Source organism: Octopus sinensis, linkage group LG2 (assembly GCF_006345805.1).
Source record: "Octopus sinensis linkage group LG2, ASM634580v1, whole genome shotgun sequence".
Taxonomy (NCBI): domain Eukaryota; kingdom Metazoa; phylum Mollusca; class Cephalopoda; order Octopoda; family Octopodidae; genus Octopus; species Octopus sinensis.
Window position 1 is genome coordinate 126,297,572 of NC_042998.1, and position 21,325 is coordinate 126,318,896.

General features: G+C 35.3%; 1 protein-coding gene across 3 annotated transcripts in view; it reads right to left on the reverse strand.

Moving 5' to 3' along the window:
- LOC115229201 (coiled-coil domain-containing protein 149) overlaps window positions 1-8,988 on the reverse strand; it is a 49,631-nt gene extending 40,643 nt beyond the window's left edge. The window contains exons 1-2 of one of the 3 annotated variants that reach the window (XM_036499214.1): window positions 8,532-8,984; window positions 1,219-1,377 (exon numbers count right to left, since the gene is read on the reverse strand). In XM_036499214.1, coding sequence (XP_036355107.1) covers window positions 1,219-1,377; window positions 8,532-8,579 — 207 coding nt within the window. In that variant the 5' untranslated portion in view covers window positions 8,580-8,984. Of the gene's footprint in view, window positions 1-1,218; window positions 1,378-8,531 lie in introns of all 3 variants that reach the window. The other 2 variants (XM_029799598.2, XM_036499220.1) reach the window with 2 other exon arrangements.
- Window positions 8,989-21,325: the final 12,337 nt, after the last annotated feature.

The following is a 21,325-nucleotide window of genomic DNA, read 5'->3' on the forward strand; positions in this document are numbered from 1 at the left end:
TTGAACATGAACTTTTTATCTATGACCTTAAAATCTTTTATGCCATGTTTACTGGTATTAGCAGCAGCTTTATCTAAACATCTACTTCTTCTACCAAAGAAGATCCTTGAACAGGAATCCAGGAATCAGGTCATATCTAATGATGTAAAAATTCAAACATTATTTATTTTTAGGCAGATAAATCATATAACATGCTCATTTCTTATGAAAAACTCTCAGAGAAATCCCCACATATTCAACATGTTAAAACTTCCTCAAAAAGAGATTTAGTTTTCTCATTAATGCAAAAAATATTTCAACACAGTAAATACATAAATGTCTACAAGGTATAGATACAGTTAGTTAATCCTTTCACAAACCTCAAGAGCTCACTGAACAATTGCTTAATCTGCACTCAACCCCACTATTATTTGGATGAGAGACATATCTTTGCCTGGATAGAATGACTGTCTATTGCAGGTATCTTTTCCCAAAGTTCTTGTATTTATTCTTGATGGTAAGGTAAACTGAAATATATGATATTAAAGCACCCTTACTCAAAGACCCAACATCTACAGTGAATCTGAACTCATGAACCATGGTAGTTGGTAGCCCAGTATCATATCTATTTGGCCATCTATATAGAATATTTTCCTCATTTTTAGAATGGCTCAAAACTTTAAATTAGTGGCATCCTAAATCACATTAAAAGAAAAAAAAATCAATAAAGTCACTCTTACTGAAACAATCTTCAATCTTTGACTCTTTATTATGTATTCTCTCTCTGCTTCTTTTGCTGCTGTTACTTATCAGAACATACCTGTTTCAACCTACTTCTTGATGTGAGCTGTTGACACGATCTCGCTACCTACTGAACCCTTCCCTCATGCTTTTTTGTTTTTTCAAGAATCACAGCAAATGTTACATCATGCCAATCCTTCATTTTGAGTACTGCTGTTCCTTGGAACTCACATTCCCCCAATGTGTGTCTCCTACATTATATATAGATCTAACTTTTTAATTCCATACCAACAATACTCATCTTGTTCACTCCTGTCTGATATGAGAATGTCCTACTCTAAAAGTGGTATGGGTGAATGAATAAATGAATGAGTGTGTGTTTGCATCTTTGATTATTTGTAAATGAGTAAACTGGGGTTTGTATGAAAGGGAAGGAAAGATTATGTTTCTATCAATGCAAACTTGACTATAGTGGTGAAACAGAAGACTAGAACTTACCTTGCCAGCTAGCTGCCGTTTCAGAGTCTGGTAGCGTTCCTGCAACTGCTCAGCCATTAGCTTGAACTGATCTCGCTCACTGCGACACTGATCCATCTCCCGACTTAAAATCAACAATGCCTCGCATTTACTGTCAAGTTTTCTCCGACATGCTTGATGCTAAAGTAAGAAAAGATGGAAAATAAAGTAGACAATATAGTTAGTTTGACTTAGCAATGAGTGACGCAGGTTGATCGAAACCACTCAGCACCATCTCAAATGGGAAAATTAAATTGATGTCACAACTGGATTTGAACTCAGATACATTAAACCCTGAACTTGAAGCATTTGATCTAGTTTAACTCCCTTTTCTCTGTACCAACTTCACTACCTTCAGACAATTATGTAAATAATTTCTTCTTTAGGTACAAGGTCCAAATTTTGAAGGGAGAAATGTAAATGATGAAATCAATCTCAATATTTTTCATCAATTCCAGAAAGATGAAATGGAAATTGACTTTGGCAGAAAGTAAATGCAGAATGTCAAGAGATATATTTAAATACAAGGCCATTTAATTCTGCCATCCAAATAATAATAATGATTTCTATTATTGGTAAAAGGTGTAGTGGATCTTGCAGGCATGAAGTAGATTTGATCCTAGATAGCCAAATTTAAATTAACACTTCAACAGCATTTTTCACAGTAAAACAATAGTTTTTCTGTGACAGCAGTTTACATTTGCCAGATGCCTTAGCTAAGCAAAATAATGTCTTCACCACTTGACCCTTCTGACCTCTTCTCGGTCAACAAAAGCTAGAATTAAGATAACAAGTGCCACTAACAAAATCAATTGTTCTCAACGATATGTCTATCCTTCTGGATAGTTATAAAAGCAAGAGGACCCAAGCAAAAGTCAGTTAGTGACAACTCCAGTTAGTGAGAACCCGAGTTAGAGAGAGCAACCATCAATTAGTGAATGGACTACCAGAATCATGGCCACAAGCAGGCAGCCGCTAATGACAAATGGCCAGAGGGAAGAAGAAAGTAACAACCAGCAACTATGTGAGACAACTTCCCTCGACTCTCTCACTATCGCTAGCTCAGCTGATTTTCTTCTTAGAACTTTACTCCATCTCTATCTGTAATTAATACTACACAATGATGAGAACACAAACAAACTATACAAGGAAAATCTACATCAATCTTACTTCACATGCTTTACAATTTTATCACCTGTGCATTGAGGCAAGGTGATATACAATGTAATGGTAATAAACATTTTCTTCACAACTTCAATCACTGTTCTTTCATCTTTACATAATGGCAATCAACAAAGAACCAATCCTTAAAAACTGTTTATGACTCCAATGTTCCATACTATTGTTTACAAATTAATTCCAGCTGTTGCAAATTCATAATCCCCTATCGTTACAAATTGGTGATCCTGACGATGCATCATAACTATACCATTACAAAGGTCACAAATCTGAAGAAAGGAAGAAGGGATATAGTAGACTCAATCAACTCCATTTACTTAATTTAGCAATTCAATAGTTGTGAAGTGTAAAGTCAGCCTTAGTAAGATTTGAACTCTGAATTTAATGATGATAATGATTTCTAGTATTGGCCCAAGGCAACATACTTGGTTCCTGGAGAAGCATCACATACTCTGGTGCATATTCCATGGACTGAAAAACAAAAGGCAAAGCTGGTCTTCAATGGATTTAAATTCAGAATGTAATGAGACTTAACTAAATATGCACCAGAATATGTGATGCTTCTCCAGGAACCAAGTATGTTTCCTTGGGCCAATACTAGAAATCATTATCATCATTAAATTCAGAGTTCAAATCTTACTAAGGCTGACTTTACACTACACAACTAGAAATTTATTTGGCATTCATGATGGAAGCTCTAATACAAACATTTCAGAGTGTTTGGGTGTCAATCTGAGGAGATGTACCAAGAATGATGAAAATGAAACATCCAGTCAACATCATGGTGTTTGGAGTGACCACTAGTGATGGCGATGTTATGCCTCCATTCATCTTCCCACACAGCCTCACACTCAACATGGAGGCCTCAAGTGCCTGGAGGAGGTACAGCTGCCCTGGGTCAAGAGGGTGGCTGCTGGAAGACCCTATGTCTGGCAACAGGACTCTGCACCATGCCACAAAAGCAGGAGAACCTGGCCATGGCTGTCAGACAATTTTTGCAACCACATCACCCCTAACATCTGACCACCTAACTCCCCAGACTGCAACCACCTTGATTATTGTGTAAGATACAGTTGAGTGAGAGACCAACAAAACTTGTAATACCCAAGATGAACTGAAGGCAAGGTTTATGGCAGAGACCGTCCAAAAGAGTTACAGGAGATACCGAAGTCGTCTGTGGTTGAAGCTAATGGCGATTTTATTGAATGAATTTACTCTTTAGTATTTCAAGATATTTTTGTGTAATTTTGGTAAATATATCTTAAAATGAAATGTCAGTTTCATTTTCATTTTTGTGTAATTTAGATTGTTTATTCACTACACCCTGTAGATAGATGGAGAGATGGATGGATGGATGGATGCAGGGATATTATATATATATATATAATGATACACATGGCTGACATGTCTACAACACTAACTTCTGGAAACCTGCCAACATCTGATTACTTATCAATCTGGTGGGCACACTAGCCAGGTTGACTACATCCTCATCAGACAGATAGAGTGGTGAATGTTTGTAAATGCAAAATCTTTCCAATGTGAAGAATGTACAACTACAACTCAACATAGATTAGTGGTTAGTGATTTCAAGCTTGGGACCAGAAGGATTAAGAGATGCAAGCTGATATAGAAAAGAAGATTGTGGAAGCTCAAGGATCTTTCAAATGGGCAGAGATTTAGAGGTGTTCTGAATGAAGCTTTGACAAGGAGGAGGAAGAGACAGAGACATATGGTGTGGAGGACAACTTGAAGTTCTTACAATCTATGGAGGGTGACAGACCAAATTTATGGTTGCAGCAAAGCCACTGCTAGACCAAGAGTGGCATGGTGGTGGAACAGTGAGGTTGAGAGGGCTATAAAAGAGAAGGGATGAGTCTGGAAAGAATGGAAAATTGGGAGTAGCAAAGAATCATACCAGATAGCTAGATGCCAGGTTTATATAGCAAGGACAGAAGCAGAAAGGGAGAGGTTAGCTAATGTTTTACAACATGAAGATCAGAGACTTGAGGTGTTTTGGATTGCTAGGCCATGTGTGAGAGAAAATCAAGATGTTGTGAGAGAGAAGTTTGTACAGATGGATAATGGTGTGCTTGCACTTAGTGATTCTGACAAGAAAGAGGTATAGAAGAGTTACTATGCAAGGCTATTAAATGTGGAGAATGAATGGGATAAAGGGAGCCTGCATCCAGTAAACCAAAGAGAGGAACTAGCTATCCTAGTGGACAGCAGTATGGTAGTTGAGGCAATTAAAGATATGAAAACAGGAAAAAACCCTGGGCCATCAGGAGTCACTGCTGAGATGCTCAAAATATTTGATAGTTACTCAGTTAATCAGATTATTCAGGAACAGGGGATAGCCTGAGGGGCATGTGCCATCCTAAAAAAGGAAGTGCACCCTTCTAAATAATGTTATTATGTCCTTTTCTTTTGGAACTGTATACCCTTCTGACCTTGTGTCTTCCCTTCAAAAAATTCCTGGGACTGCACCTGAGGAAGGTGTAATCCTTAGTGACAAGTGTAGCAGCATTAAAATTAGTTGCTACAAAAGTAAAGGATATTCCTTAGACAGAAATAATTATAGAGGCATCAAATTATAGGACCAGGTGATGAAAATTATGGAGAGAGTTATAAACTAATTAGGAACAGACCTAGGCTAGATGAAATGCAATTTGGCTTTGCTCTGAGGAGAAGCACTACTGCTATTTTTATAGTCAGACAACTGCAAGAGAAGTATTTAGCTAAGAACAAACTGTTGCACTTGACATTTGTTGATCTAGAGAAATCCTTTGATAGAATACCCCACTGTGTGATGTGGTGGCTCTGAGGAGGCAAGGGGTAGATGAGTGGCTTGTGAAAGATGTACAGAGATGCTGTTAGTAAGGTGAAATATAACAAGTACATTGTTTATATTTGACAGATATTTGTCCACATGTTGTTTGTTGTTAATACAACGTTTCGGCTGATATACCCTCTTGTCTTCATCAGGTGTCTTGGGAAATTTCGAAACTGGGTTCTCATTCCAAAGGTATTTTTTGATGTTTTATTATTATTATTATTCAGGTCACTGCCTGGAATTGAACTCTGAATCTTGGGGTTAGTAACCCACGCTCTTAACCACTATCCACTACGTCATATGCTCATGGCATAGTGGTTAAGAGTGCGGGCTACTAACCCCAAGATTCCAAGTTCGATTCCAGGCAGTGACCTGAATAATAATAATAATAATAATAATAATAATAATAATAACATTGAAAAATACCTTAGGAATGAGAACCGAGGTTCGAAATTTTCCCAAGACACCTGATGAAGGCTGGAGAGTATATCAGCCAAAACGTTGTGTTAATAACAAACAAGATGAGGACAAATATCCATCAAATATAAATAATGTATGTAATTCCTCACCTCTTAAATATAGAACTGTATTAACTACAAGTACAGTAAACAATTTGGTGTACAGGCAGGCATTCATCAGGGCTCAGTCCACAGTTCCCTCTTTTCCATCAGAGTCCGTGAAGCCATAACAGAGGAATTCAAGACTGGCAGCTCCTGGGAACTACTATATGTTGATGATCTTGTTCTCAAAGCAGATTCTATATCAGAGCTAGAAAAGAAATTCCAGATTTATCTCACTATTTCCACCCCTATGGACCTCTGACCTCATCCCTGGTGCTGTGCATCTCTTGCACACTACACACTCTACATTACCTGTACTGCCTCCTATTGCCTCTACCTTTTCCTCCTAACCACCTCAATTGCGTTCACCTTGCAAGTGTACAGCGCTATTTCCATTTTTATTTATCTGCCACTCTTGCGAACTTACCAGTCCAATCTTCTGGAACATTTTTCTTACATTCAGCTTCCTGTAAGTTGAGAGTATGCCCTAACACTTCTTCACTATCTTCTCTCCTCTTCCAATTAGGGTAGCCATGTACCTCCTCTACTGTAAAACACTTGTTTCTATCCCTCTATCATACTTTAACCACTCATCACCTAGCATAAATCCATCTCCCTTAATACCACAACCTCCTCAGTTGAGGGGTATTGTCTTGCAAGTTATTTCATGATCTCACTAGTATCAACACCACATAAAAAGAACCCACTACACTTTGTAAAGTGGTTGTTGTTAAGAAGGGCATCCAGCTGTAAAAATCATGTCAAAGCAGACATTGGAGTTTGGTGCAGTCCTCTGGCTTCTTGGTTTTTGTCAAACCATCCAACCCATGATAGCATGGAAAATGGGCGCTAACAATGAATGATAATGACGATGATGATAAATAATCGTAATGTTATAAGCTAGGAATGACATATAAGACAAAACTGAGAAAAAGATAGTATAAATTGTGATCCAGGATTACTAAGGGTTTTATTTTTCAGCTACTGGTTTCCACATAAGCTAAAACTAAGCGCTAGTTAACGTGATGAAAGCCTTAAGAGTCAGGGATCAAAGCAGAAGCAACAACAATATAAACATATACATGCACATAAAAAGCAAATGCTATGAATTACCTACATACAAATACAGAGTCCTTGACATTCCGTATATGCTGTGTTCAATCATCCCCAAACACATCTACTAAACGCTACAAATTACTGCAATATCAATACTACCCTTTTTCGAGGAACGCAAAAATATCACTGGTAGCATTACCGTCATTACTTTCAAATATTGTGATGAGATGCATACCAACATAAATACCGTTGTAATGTTGCTCACATCTAATGTAGTCACCACTAGAACTTACAGAGGAGCCTCTAAGTGATCGCGACCAAGTTTCCCTTATGTCACTTACTACTATCAATAAATAAGGGATGAATACATTGATAATGTAATACTAGGTCTCCCTAAAAAGACGTGATGGTAATGGCTTGAATGCCTTTAATCGCAGGTTTCCTCGATCGGGGTTTACAAGAGGTAAACGAAAACAAACTGGACAACGGAGAGAATGCAACAAGCACACGCTGTCGGAGTATGCATACTGTGGTCTTCACATGTCTGAAACACCGGACTTCTGGTTTCTACTTAGTTATTTGACTGACTATCAGCTTTAATCGAAACCTAAAGATTAATGTGCTGCACGCCGAGCCAAATGATCACGGATATTAAATCACAGTTACCCGTACAATTAATAGGCAAAAAGACGCCGTGGTTTAACAAAGACAACGAAGCTAATGAAGAAAAGAGTACGTTAATTAATTGTAATACTGGCTCCTGTCTTCAGATAGTTAAAAAAAAACAATTCATAGAGCGTTTGGAAGGTATTCAATATTTCTTAAACTTAGTGAGTACATGCACACACATCTATGTTTTACATAAATATTTATGTTGATGTTTTGGAGCAAATTGAATCGTTGGAGTATCATTGAAGCTTTCGAACTTGGCGAAATATCAAAGCAGACACGAATCTGATGGAACCCATATTTCCGAACCGCTGACAATCACCAAACAGACACGTTATAAAAGTGAAATGGTTTCAATTAAAGTACAAAAAAAAAAAAAAAGAAGTTATTACTCGTCTAAGGTGCTTGTTCTTATATCTATATCTATATATACCCCCACACATGCATATTCACACTATCTAGTTGAGAAGGTGAAATACATGTATAAAATATGTACACTTATAAAAACACATATTCACAAAAATCTGTTTTCATCAAGAATTTCCTGAAGATGTTTTCTAAATGACAAGGATTCAATATCGTTTAAGATGACAGTATGATTCCCAATCACACATATTTATAGATAATATATATGTATATATATGGGTGGTGGGTATGTTCATTAAATATTTCTTAAGCCATGCTATAATTCTCTAAATAAACGTAGGAAATGCGAGGAGTTGAATCAAAATATGGCCATAGGTAAAAGGTGATGCATAATGACTTCCTTTACGAGAACCTCGTACACATAAAAGATAACATGAAAACTGAGATGTTCATGCCGTTCCACATAACTTTGAGATATGAAGAAAAGGTGGTGGGTGGTTTGTTTGAGAGATCGCAGAGAAGAGACCACAATGGAATTTAGTAAACAATGAGTGAGTGTCATCTCAAGATATAAAGAAAAACCATTGAGTGTTGTAGTTCTGTACAGATATTTTTTGCGTTAAACTTACTTCATTTCTCAAAAGTTCAAATTTCTCTTCAAGACGCTCAAGCTCCATACTGTAATGTAGAAGTATTAAACCACATTATGGTCAAGGAAATACAGGTGTTTGTCGACTGGTTCTTTGGACAGACTGTGATATCCTAGAGTCAGCATGACGCTTTAGTTATGATCCACGGTATGTAGCGCCTTAAGAAATATCAAGCATTGCAAAAACTATAATATATTTCTTTCTATATATTATATTACTTTTAAAACCATATGAACCATAACTTCCTCTAGGACTGTAGTAATGTGCGATAATTTAAGACAGCTTTCTGTTTTCAAACGCCAACCAGCTGTAATTCATAATTCTCACCTTCTTGTTGGCACATGGAGTGATCTCCCTTACTTCGCAACCCACATCGTCACACCTTAAGCTAACAGCTGCATGTGGACACATCGAATAATAATTTCTGTCCAACACAAACGTAAGGTTACTAATTTTGTGGGGAAAGGGTATATTCGATTTAATGTATCTCGGTATTTATTTACCCCCACAAGGATGGAAAGCAAAATCAATCTCGATATAATTTCTACTCAGAATGTAAAAAGACGGAGCTTTATACAGCATGGTATTTCATCGGCCATTCCACTGTTTTACCTGTCTCTCTTAAAAATTACTTTTAACATAGGTACAAGACCACGCATTTTGGAGGAAAGGAAAAGTCGATTATATTAACTTCAGTACTTGACTAATACTTATTGAATCAGTTCTCGATGAATGAAAGCAAAAGTCTGTAGGATTTGAACTCATGCAATACACGATTACATTTGAGTGGGTGGGCACAATCGATTAAAATAATTCCATTACTTAGTTTATTGGGCCCGAAGTGGGTGACAAGCAAAATTGTACACCGGTGTTGAAATATTTTAACTACTAGCGGTATGTGTGTCCTTACATGTTGACAGCTAAATATAAGATCATTTGTTGTTTTCATAAGAATTTTATTAGTGAGTCTTAGGATGCCTTCATAGACAGTTTTTTTTAAAATAAAAGGTGGGGCAGTGCAGTTAGTGTTTACTTTGAATTACTATATGCTGATTAATAGGTGCCAAGCTGTCCGATGGTCCGTTTCAGAGCAGTGGAGGTTGCTTCTGTGTGTAGTTATCAGACCAGATATATGTGATGTCATTGCTGTGCTAATATTGTTAATATATATTTTACACGCTTATGGATAGCTACCGGTTTAATATCAGAGCTTAAATATTCGGATTAATAAAGCCTCTGGAGGTAAAGAATCGCGTGCTTCTACGGCTTCACTTGAATAAATACAATTTGACACGATAATGGCGTCGCCGGTTAAAAACAACGAACTTTTATTCTATGACCCAGATATAATAAAGGTGTAACTGCGATGCATTCCTATAGCACTGAGGACATACCTCCACATGTGTTCTCCCCACCTACTTTGTTACCTCATAACTTTTTTTAAAAATGGATATTTTTCTATGAAATCTTATACAAATACGCTTCAGATGGTGTAGATAACGATTATATTGGAATTTGTGTTGAAAAAAAAAATTTTTTCCGAGGGTAGGGTGTGGAATTTCGGAAAATTCACATGTGTCGGTTTTGTTTCCTTATAACTTTCGGGGAAATGGATATTTTTTAATAAAATTTTCTACAAATACCTGACTTTTTTAATCTCAAGCACAGGTTTAAGTTTTTTTTTTTAACTAAACACTTTGAAACTTCGGATTGAAAAGGTCCCAGGTACCTTACAGAGTACGTAAATTACGATTATTTAAAATGAAAAAGAAAATTGACGAACACACACATATATACTGACACACATCACAGTTTTTTCCGAAATGTCAAGCTTCGTTTTGTAAATATATATGTGTGTCAGTATATATGTGTATGTGCTCACCAATTTTCTTTTTCATATTAAATTATAATATAATCGTAGTCTACACACTCTGAAAGGTGAAAATTTCATTAAAAAATATTTATTTTTCTGAAAATCATGAGGAAACAAAGCTGATTCGCATGAATTTTCCGAAACTTCTCATTCTACTCACGAATATTTTTTTTTTTTTTTCTTACAACAAATCCTGATATAATCGGAATCTACACCATCTGAAACGTATTTGTTACAAATTTCATTAAAAAATATCTATTTTTCTGGAAGTTATGAGGAAACAAAATTGGAGGTGGGTACACATGTCACAGTAAAAGCGAAAAAGCTTCTGAACACTAATAGATTTTTATTTTTGGTGAACAGAACAATTTTGTTTTTATCAAAGCAAGGTATGATTGCCACATAAAAAATTTCATCAACAGGGAAACCCATGTAACTTGAAAAAAGGGGTTTTATCTGTTTAACATGTGGGATAGTGTTGTCCTTTCAACTCCAAAAGAAATTGATAATTACTGCAAATTATTTATTAACACATCAAAATCTGACAGAATCAATTCAAAGTTATTCTCAGAAATTATGTAAGTTTGGTTTTGTGAATTTTGAAAAGAACTGAAATTGAAGGACATTATAGAAGATGATATTCAAATGAGACTCATTGATGGCATGCAGTAATTTGAACATCATGAACATTTTCACTCAATTGACCCCAAGCTTAATGCATGCATTGAATTCATGAACAGCTTGAAGTGATCTTTAAATTTCAGATGTCTCATGTACAGAAAAGGATATAATAGTGATTTTGATAATATCACTGTCAAATGTTGGCAGAAACAAGTATAAATCTAGTTATAAATGTTGCATTGTGTGGCTATAACCATGCACCATCATAATATCTTGTATGTAGTAAGATATGTATTAACAGTGAGAGAAAGAAAACGAATTGCTTTCAAGTAGTATAAAAAAATGTTTGAGGAAACTGAAACTGGTGATTCTATAAATATTTATGAAATTGGCCTAAAAAATACTGCAATAGTCAATGTAAAACCTGATGATGTAACATTAAGATGTTGGTTTGTTAACATTCAGCTAACCAATACATCTGAACTTCTGGATCAATTTAAATAAATCAGAATTAAACTAAAATAATTTGATGGATCACTCATTATGATTATGGGCAAGTTTAATGAATAGATGCTGGAAGCTGTCAAGAGCATCAAAATTGTTATTGTCCTTGTTGCTGAGTGTAAAAAAAATCTTGGTTGCTTGTTATCAATAGGATGATTATTGATAGTTGAACATTAATTCATGAATTGAAGCTTGAGGACAATTTAGGAAATCAAGAGGTTTTATGGTTAACATTCTTCTCAAAGGAAATAGACAATAAGGACAGCAGGGGATGCAAACTACACATTAATAAGTGAATGCTGTACTTGTGAATGGTGATATTTTGTGTATGGGTGTGGATGTAAGTAGCTAAAGAAGAATCGAGTTAGGCCATTGCCAATACACATTAAACCATTAGTCATAAAAAAGCTGAGGAAATTAGTGAAAGTCTTTCAGATGTTCTTCCAGGGACCTTTCTTTTAGCTGTTGTGCATATGCAAATATCCCAGAATATGTAAAGTCTATAAAATATGTGTAAATGAACAAATTCAGATTCTTATCCAGTTCCAGATACTGAATCAATGTTTCATTCTCTTTCTGGCATGAATTATTTTGCTAAATTTTGATTTAAAAGGGAGATACCATTATACAGAAATTATTCTGAAGCAAGAGAAGTTACTACATAAGTACATTAAGAATTCTTTCAAGATGAACAGGTCTTCTGCACAAAATTAAAATAGCCAGTGCTTGATTCACAAAGTAATAGATCATGTTGGAAATGACATTGATAATGTTATTTATCAAGATGATGTGTGTATCGGTGGTAAAACTCAAAATTCTTCATATGAAGGTAAATAAGATAAAAAAAATATCAGAATTTACAAGGATGATAATCAATTGAGCTAAGTTTGTGTTAGAGACTGATGAATTGCTTCTTTTATTTAGACTAACAAAGGAGGGTATATTATCAGATCATCAATTAGTTGTAAGAATTGCAGACAGCTCTTAATAATCAAGATGGCCAGAAGTAATAGAAGTTCAGAATGATGAAGCAGAAACTGTTTAGCAGGTATTAAGAATTATGTTTGCCAGAAATTGTGCTCCAAAACCATTTATGTTGGACAATACTTGTGAATTTCATGATATTCACTTGTGCACATGGCTTGATAAGATCAAGTAATGCTATGACAAATGTTCTGTCATCCAGACTCATATAGAATTCCTGAAAGAATGGTTGAAGTTGTTTAATAACATAATCACCAAGTAAAGGTACTATTAAGGCATAGTTGGGTTGCATACTTTTGGATTATTAGACAATTATTTACTCAGGAAGACTTTTTAGTCCATCTGTTTTGGTAGACAAATAACAGTCATCAATAACTACTGCTCCAGTTTGGCATTGTAGAAGAACAAGCTAGATTTATATCTCAAGTAAGAAATAATACAGCTGTGGTTTTTTTGAAGGTGAACAGCATACACTAACTCCTGAAGATCAAATAAATAAGGGCACAAATATTGATAACAGACAAAATACAGAAGCATCTCTTCAAGTTCTTTTGAATGGTATTCCAGACTCTGTTAATAATGATTATGATTTTACAACTGACTCGGGGACAAATATTGCAAACATCAATGAAAAACCATTTTTTTTCCAGACGTGATGTTTTACTAATATTAGTATATGATTAAGACAGTAAGCTGGCAGAATTGTTAGCACACTTGGTGAAATGCTTATCATTTCTTCTGACTTAACATTTTGATTTCAAATTCAACTGAGGCCAGCTTTGCTTTTCATTCTTTCAGGGTTGGTGAAATATGTACCAGTTGAGCACTCGGGTTGATGTAATCAACTTACCTGCCTCCCCAAAAATTGCTGCTCTTATGAAACCAACGTTGATTTCATGATTCTTATGGGCTGATTAAGACTAAGATAGCTCCAAAATCGATGAATAGTTATTCAGCTAAACAAAGCTTCTGAATACAAAGTATTGCATGTGACTATGACTTTACTTGGATGAATGCAGTATGACATGACAGTGAACATAATTCTGTCAGCCATGCATAAGTTTTGTTAAGCATCTGTTACAACCAGAGTATAATCTGACACTGAAGAGGGAGCCCAATTTTTGGGATGAAGTTTTGACAATGTTAAAAGTGAGATTACTATGAAACATTGTACTTCATACAACAAGCAATTATAAGGACTTTGGTGAGGTTGGGGGCTGTGTGTGTTCATGTCTAATGAGAGTGTTATGCAAGATTGTTTCCTTCTTATGTTATTTTTAGATATTGTTGAAGAAATGAGATTGCCATGCTTCTGGTGACATATATTTTCAAGATTTCTGTTAAGAGATTGCCTCTTAATGACACCTGAATACAAAGGGTAAAAAAAGGTGGTATCAACTATGCAGAAGTATGTGTGGTTAGTTAGATTAATGTAGAAGATTAGAATATCAAAAGATATATGAATTCATTGAATTAAGGTCGGAGTGAGAGAGCACTACAAATATATATTCAGTGAAGTATTCTGACAGAATATTTCCAGTCCAAACAATGAAAGATAAATGGTGCTTATAGGCAAGCAACATAGCTATGAGATTATCATGCTAAATATAGTGAAAGATTTAATTGACAAGATGGAAAATGATAGAAATATTACTATCAAATTTCTTAAGAGAGAGAACATTTTGGTGTGTGATGTAAGAAATTAATTTTCCTGATAGTCACTGAGAATGAAAATGAGTTAATCCAGAAAGAAGAGGGTTGGGAAGATAATGAAATATACTGGAGTGAGCAAACTGTTTTATTGGTAGGAATGTGCTGTCAGCAAATACAAAGAGAAGGCCATTGAAGTAGTTGTAGAGGAGACAGAAGATAGTTCAACAGAGACCTCTGCTTGTATGAAATCTTGCTATTTAAACATGCAATCTTTTTGTTGTAAATGAAATATTTTTGATCTTTTTAATATTAGATAAGTTAAAGTCCTGAATCTTCCAGTTCATGATCAGAGTTATCCATTGTCAGTAATATGAACTATTGATTTGAGGGATAGAGAAGTGAGATTTGTGATGTTCATATTTTTCCCAAAAGCATTAATGAAATAAGTTAAATAGCTGTGACTGAAAAATCAGCTGTTGTGCACATCTTAGTATACTACCTACTTACAAGATTACTTGTCACCAATAATATACTGGAATTGATTAAATTTTGTATATTTTCCTCATAGAAAAGGTGAGTAAAATACTAATCAGATATTGAAATAGAGGTAAATTTTTAAATTGCTTCCTGGATGTTAATGGAGCTATAAAAGTTAAGTCTAAGGCTGTGCCTCGTAGTACAGTACAGCCAGGTGTAACTCATGAGCAAGTATGGCTTGGAAATATACCATACTTCCACTCAGTGTTTTAACTGCCTGAGTAGTCATAAACAGACATTGACACTCTACTAGCCCCATCACACTTGAACCAGTAGTACATCCAGAATGTGACAGCTTTAGGGAGAGAGGGTTACACCAACACTCAGATGGAATTCTTTTGTAATTGAATGGACAGGAAGAATGTGAAATGAAGAGCTTTATTCAAGGACATAATGTGCTGCCTTGTCCAGAAATTAATTTCATGATCTTAGGATCTATCTAAACAACTTGGTCATGTATCTTCAAATTCTACATAACAAATCAATATTAAGTTTCTGTCTTATATACTATCCCTTCTCACTCTCTCTCTCTCTCTCTCTCTTTCTGTAAAATATTTGAAAGTATTAAAGGGCTAAGAGCTAATTTCCCTCCAAATGCAAGGATCCATAGGACAAGCTTTTAACTCCTGTTTCTGAGTAACTAGCCAGACATTATACAAATTTCCCTCCAGGGAAACTTTTGGTTGATAAAATTTAAATCAACTATACATTACTTTTATTGTTTGTTTAAATCTAGAATTAGAATAATGAAAATTGAGAGAAACTGAATTCAGCTGTGCAATCTGTTTGTTACAGCCAATTATACCACTTCTGCTACCTATTTACTGTTAGATGGACTGGACCATTTTAGAAGTTAGTGTCTTGCATACAACTGCAATACAAAGATTTTAACAATATGAATTGTTGACCTCGTGACTATAACTTATGACTCATTTGACCCAGGCACTAACACTTTTGAGAAGAAATTATGTGGTTATTTACATTTGAAATGTCAGTTACTGAAATACAGATGCTTAGGTGAAGATAATGTGAAGCTTAATCAATGAAAATGTCATAAGGAGACTGAATTCCTAACAATTCCGCCAGTTTCAGACATCTTAGTTGTGATTTCAACTGGTTTGATCACCTACAGACAGAATGGTTTACAGGTGTGAAGAAAGCTGAACCTAACACTGAAAATTAATAAAACACCTATTAGTCATACACTCATACACTGCCTCTGTTGCCTGTTTCAATCTAAGATTGAGAGAATAAAAAAATAGATGTTATACTCTAAAGCAATGCTTCTCAAACTATATGATGTGGTGTACTGGCAGTTTTTTTTCCAATGTGCCTGGGACCAGTAATATTTCTTAGTAATATTAATTTATACCAGAAACGATATATATAATAAATATAATAAAAATTGACAATTTTTAAATCTTATATTTATTTTGTAAACAAATAATAGAATATTACATAAGCTGATAAGTTGTTTCCTGCAGTGCATAAAGCAAAATTACTGAAATTATGCAATTGTTTCTTTCTTTTCTGGAAACTTGCTGTGTACCAGCAGCTGATGGCTTGTGGACCATCACTTTGAGTAGCACTGTTCTAAAGCACCCTTAACATTGTATTAAAGAAGAAGAAAAAAATCACTATCATTATCTGTTTGTTAATTTGTTTTACTAATCTGTTAGAATTTAATTCATATATAAAGTGGGTTGAATATTTGTGAGCAAACTTTAATGGGACATAAATGGAAAATGATCTAATGTCATGTTACACAGCAGTTGCCAAATTTTAACTTTCTCATATTTCTTGCAGATGTACTGACAGCATCAATACAACAGATCCCAATCTGATACAGAGAAATGTAAAGGTACATCATGTTCATTGCACTAAATTCCACCCACAATGAATTGGAAATTGCCAGTTTCACGTTCAGAGTTGGGAAAAAACTGAAGGCCTATATAGAGGGCTGTGTCATCAATGGGCAAGAGGAAGAAACTGACTGGCAACCCCACAACACCAAGAATTTGATGGGGCTGTTACTGTGAGCATGAAAGATGGTATGGATCAGGGCTACCTGATTCTGGCTTGCAGTCATTTCCATGGCCACATCAAGGCTGTCATTAGAGTTGAATTTTAATGAATGGTTTGTTGTTTCTTTGATGTATCCAGTTGAATGTATGTGCCATTTTTCCGGAAGCATGCTGTATTTCTGTTTAGTGTCTAGTTTTGTTTTACTCTCAGATACCAGGAACACCTGCAGATGGGACATGTGGATCCTTTATTATAAATTGTATCTAACAAATTTGAACAATTCATCATCATCATCATCATTGTTTAATGTCTGCTTTCCATGCTGGTATGGGTTAGTTGGTTTGACTGGAACAGGTAAGCCAGAGGGCTGAAACAGGTTCCACTCTGATTTGGCTGATGGTTTCTATGGCTGGATGCCCTTCCTTATGCCAACCACTCTGAGGGTATAATGGGTGCTTTTTACATGCCACTGGCATGGGTGCCATTTACATGACACTGCAATGGCCATGACTATGATTTCTCTTGGCTTGACAAGTCTTCTCAAGCACAGCTTATCACCAAGGGTCTCAGTCATTTTTCATTGCTTCTGTGAGGCTCAAGCTTTGGTTCTATTTCTCCCTTTAAAAATTACTTTCATGAATATTTTAAATTTGAAAAGAAAAAAAAAAGATTCTATTAGATTCCTATAAACTCTCTGATTTAAATCCTATCACTATATTGTATTTTAAGATAATTTTAATGATTATATCTTCATGCAGTACAGGAAGTAAACCATTGAGAAATAATCTGTAATGAGCATTAGCAAAGTAGAATGATAAAAAAACTGATACTGGACCATAGGCACAAATATTCAGGTTTTTATGCTATTCATGGTACTTATTTTATATTAGATATAACTGTAGTTAGATCAACATTCAGTTTTTATTGTACCATAAACATGTTTCTTTCTCAGTACTGCACTTTTATTTGCCAGCTTTCAATAAAAAATACTTAGACTCTCATGAAACTGCTCTTCAGCTTTTATCAGAAACAAAGATAATGCACTTTCTCTTGAAACAAAATAATATCTGGTTTGAATTAATCATATGACTTTAGTTCTCAGCCCTCTCTTGTTTATTACAGGTCATAACAGAGAAGTTTAAAACCAGCTGTCCATGAGAACTTCTGTATGCTGATGACCTAGTTTTCATAACTGAATCTATCAAAGATTTAGAGAAGAATTTCCAAATGGGCAGCCAAAGCCTGGAATTGAGAGGCCTCAAAGTAAACTTAGAGGGGACAAAAGTTTTAGTTAGCAGCAAAGAAGAAAGGATTATACTGCTCAATATGCAGAAAAGCAGTTGGTTGGAATTCCATGGTATAGAGAGTGTAAACTATTGACTTACAAGAGGTGTAGAGGGATTACAGTCAGACTAGCAGAAAAAATAAACTTTGTATGTGGCAGATGTACTGATGTAGTTAGTAGTAAAAGCACAAATGAAATAAATTAACTTAAATACTTATGCAGGCTCCTTAGTTGTAGTTCATAGTCTATGTTACCTAGGTAATCTAATTAGCAACAAAAGCAGATGTAGCTGGAGTAAGATTGGATTAATAGTTTAGGGTGCTCATGCCCACAATCAACAACTAAGCTTCACAAAGACAAAGGACTGTGATGAGTGGTGAGATGCTGTGCTGGAGATGACTTGTCAAGCCCATAAAAGCATGGGTAAAAACAGTTGTAAAGAGAATAACACTATCTTGTCTACTATGCATGCACTTTTGGGTATCATAACAGTCTTTTTTTACTTGACTTGTGGCTTCTTAGTGTCCCTGCTTTTCTCCTGATGAGTTGTAATCAAGGGCGTATATCTGGGTGTGTCAGGTGTACCCTGCACACTCATCAGAAATGACAGATTCATTATAAATATTAACCTTACTTGTTAATTTTATCACAAATATCAATGGAAAACTTCAATACTCCTGCTTCAAATTTGGTGGCATTAGGTGTGGCAGCACACCTAATATAACAACCACCATACACCATTAGTTGTAATGTGCCTGAGCACTGTACAATATGTTCATTATTATGACTTAATTATGAATCAGTGAGAAAGAAAGCCTCTGCGGTATGTCAATTCTTCTTCTTTCATGCATCAACAAAAAAAAAAGTAAAAATCCTGGAGTGGCCCAGTGGTTAGGGCAGCGGACTCGCAGCCGTAGGATCGCAGTTTCGATTCCCAGACCGGACGTTGTGTGTGTTTATTGAGCGAAAACACCTAAAAGCTCCACGAGGCTCCGGCAGGGGGTGGTGATCCCTGCTGTACTCTTTCACCATTTAAATGGCGGTGCCCCAGCATGGCCACAGCTCATGAGCTGAAACTAGATAAAATAAAAAAATAAAATAAAATAAAAAATATACTAGGCTTAAATTAAATTTTACTGTTTTTAAAGTTTGTTTTGTAACATAGTCATACAGTATCACAATGACATTTTCCTTGGCTATGATAAGTAATTATGAAACTTACTGATTGAAATTCAACAGTTCATATTCCTCTGTTGGTATTTCACAGTTGTGAAATAAAGGATTGAACCCCATACACTATAATTAAAAGCCTCTGAATTCAAACTCAATCAATGAATATGTAGTAGTAATGGTAGCTGTGGTTTACCTTTGTTACCTGCATATAAATAGAATATTATAATGCTGATACAACAAAAAATATCTATTTCTTTACTACCCACAAGGGGCTAAACACAGAGAGGACAAACAAGGACAGACAAACGGATTAAGTCGATTATATCGACCCAGTGCGTAACTGGTACTTATTTAATCGACCCCGAAAGGATGAAAGGCAAAGTCGACCTCGGCGGAATTTGAACTCAGAACGTAACGGCAGACGAAATACGGCTACGCATTTCGCCTGGCGTGCTAACGTTTCTGCTTGCTCGAGAGATTTTGAGATTCGTGAACAACTAATCCAAGTAGAGGAGACAGTATTCTTTGCCTTCTTTTTATCTATGTGGGTGAATAATCAAAAAGAGATCAAGTTATAAGAAGTTATGGTTCTTCCATGCAGGAGTTACTTCCCTTGGATTCAGCTAAAACTAATTTTTTCGAAAGTTGATATAAACATAAATAAATAAATACAATTAACTTTAATAAAATGGCATCAAGAACCTGTTCCTAGTATAGATGTAACATATACTACTTTTGTAAATTTACCAGAAGAAAAGTGAGGAAAATTACTTATGGTCAAAGGCGTACCAGCCAAGACGACCCTGTTTGATTTGCATGCAATGTATCCAAGACGACATTTTATAATATGTCTTTATTTTACTGAAAGGATAGTGTATGGTTTGAAAGAGATTTGGCTGCTATTTCTAACAGATCTTGTGACCACATAGATTTCCCTTGTTATATGTATGTTGAATGAAATAGTTCAGGAGAATAATTATAACATTAGGTGTAATATGCAAAAGGGGATGAAAATTTATAAAATTCTTTTAATCAAAGGATTGATTAAAAATGTTTGACAATTAGACAGACCATCCATACATTCACAAATACATACATATATACACATAAACTGGTATACATACATGCGAGGATGCGTGTGTGTGTTTGTGATTTAATAAGTTTAAACTGTAAAATACTAAGGATCCTTTAATACCTAATGGTCAACCTCTAAATTCCACTAATCTTGACCCCCAGTGTTGTATGCCCCCAATCATTCTTCTATTTCTGCAAAATCAACATCATTTGAACCTGACCAGCTGCTCAAGCTATAATCACTCTTTGACATCCCCCATAAGTATTTCTATAGCTAACTCTGAATATATCCAACACTACTACCAGAGTAGCTCTCCCACCCCATCTAATACTTGTAATTTCAAAATTACATTCGAATGCCCTTTGGAAGAAAACTATCTTGCCAAAAATATTGTTTACAGATGTCAAGTGCAACTACAAGAGAATACATAGGTGTTATGACCAACAGTTTTAAGAAATACTTTAAAATGCATGTTGATTTATTCAAAAACCCTAAATTGGTTCACTCTACTTCACTGGCTGAGTAGGTCTGGCAACTTAAAAATCAAAACACCCAATGTACATTACAATGGATGGAACTGCAGGTAATAGACTTTTGCCTGAAGAGGTGCCCTGTGGGTGAGCAGCACAGGCCTGGTCATCATTATATGGTTGCCAGAACAAAATGGCAAAAATATGGGCAATGAAGAAAGTAATTGTCATCCCAGTGATTCTAGGGGCACTCAGAACACTAACAACTAAGTTTGAGAAATATGGTGGAAAAATTGGAATTGACATGTGGGTAGAGCATGCTCCCCAAAACTACTCAGTTAGGGACAGCTAGGATTTTGAGATCGGTACTTGGGTGTTGAGTATCTTCCACAAAACTTAACACTTAAGTACCATGACTTATAATTTGTGGAAAGACATATTGTGAGACCTTTGACAACAGGTTGCTGTCTGCTGTCACAGAATTAACCAGAACAAGTAAGATAAAGATCTCTGAGAAGTAAAATGTAATGATGTAATGATATATATATATATATATATATATATATACTAGCA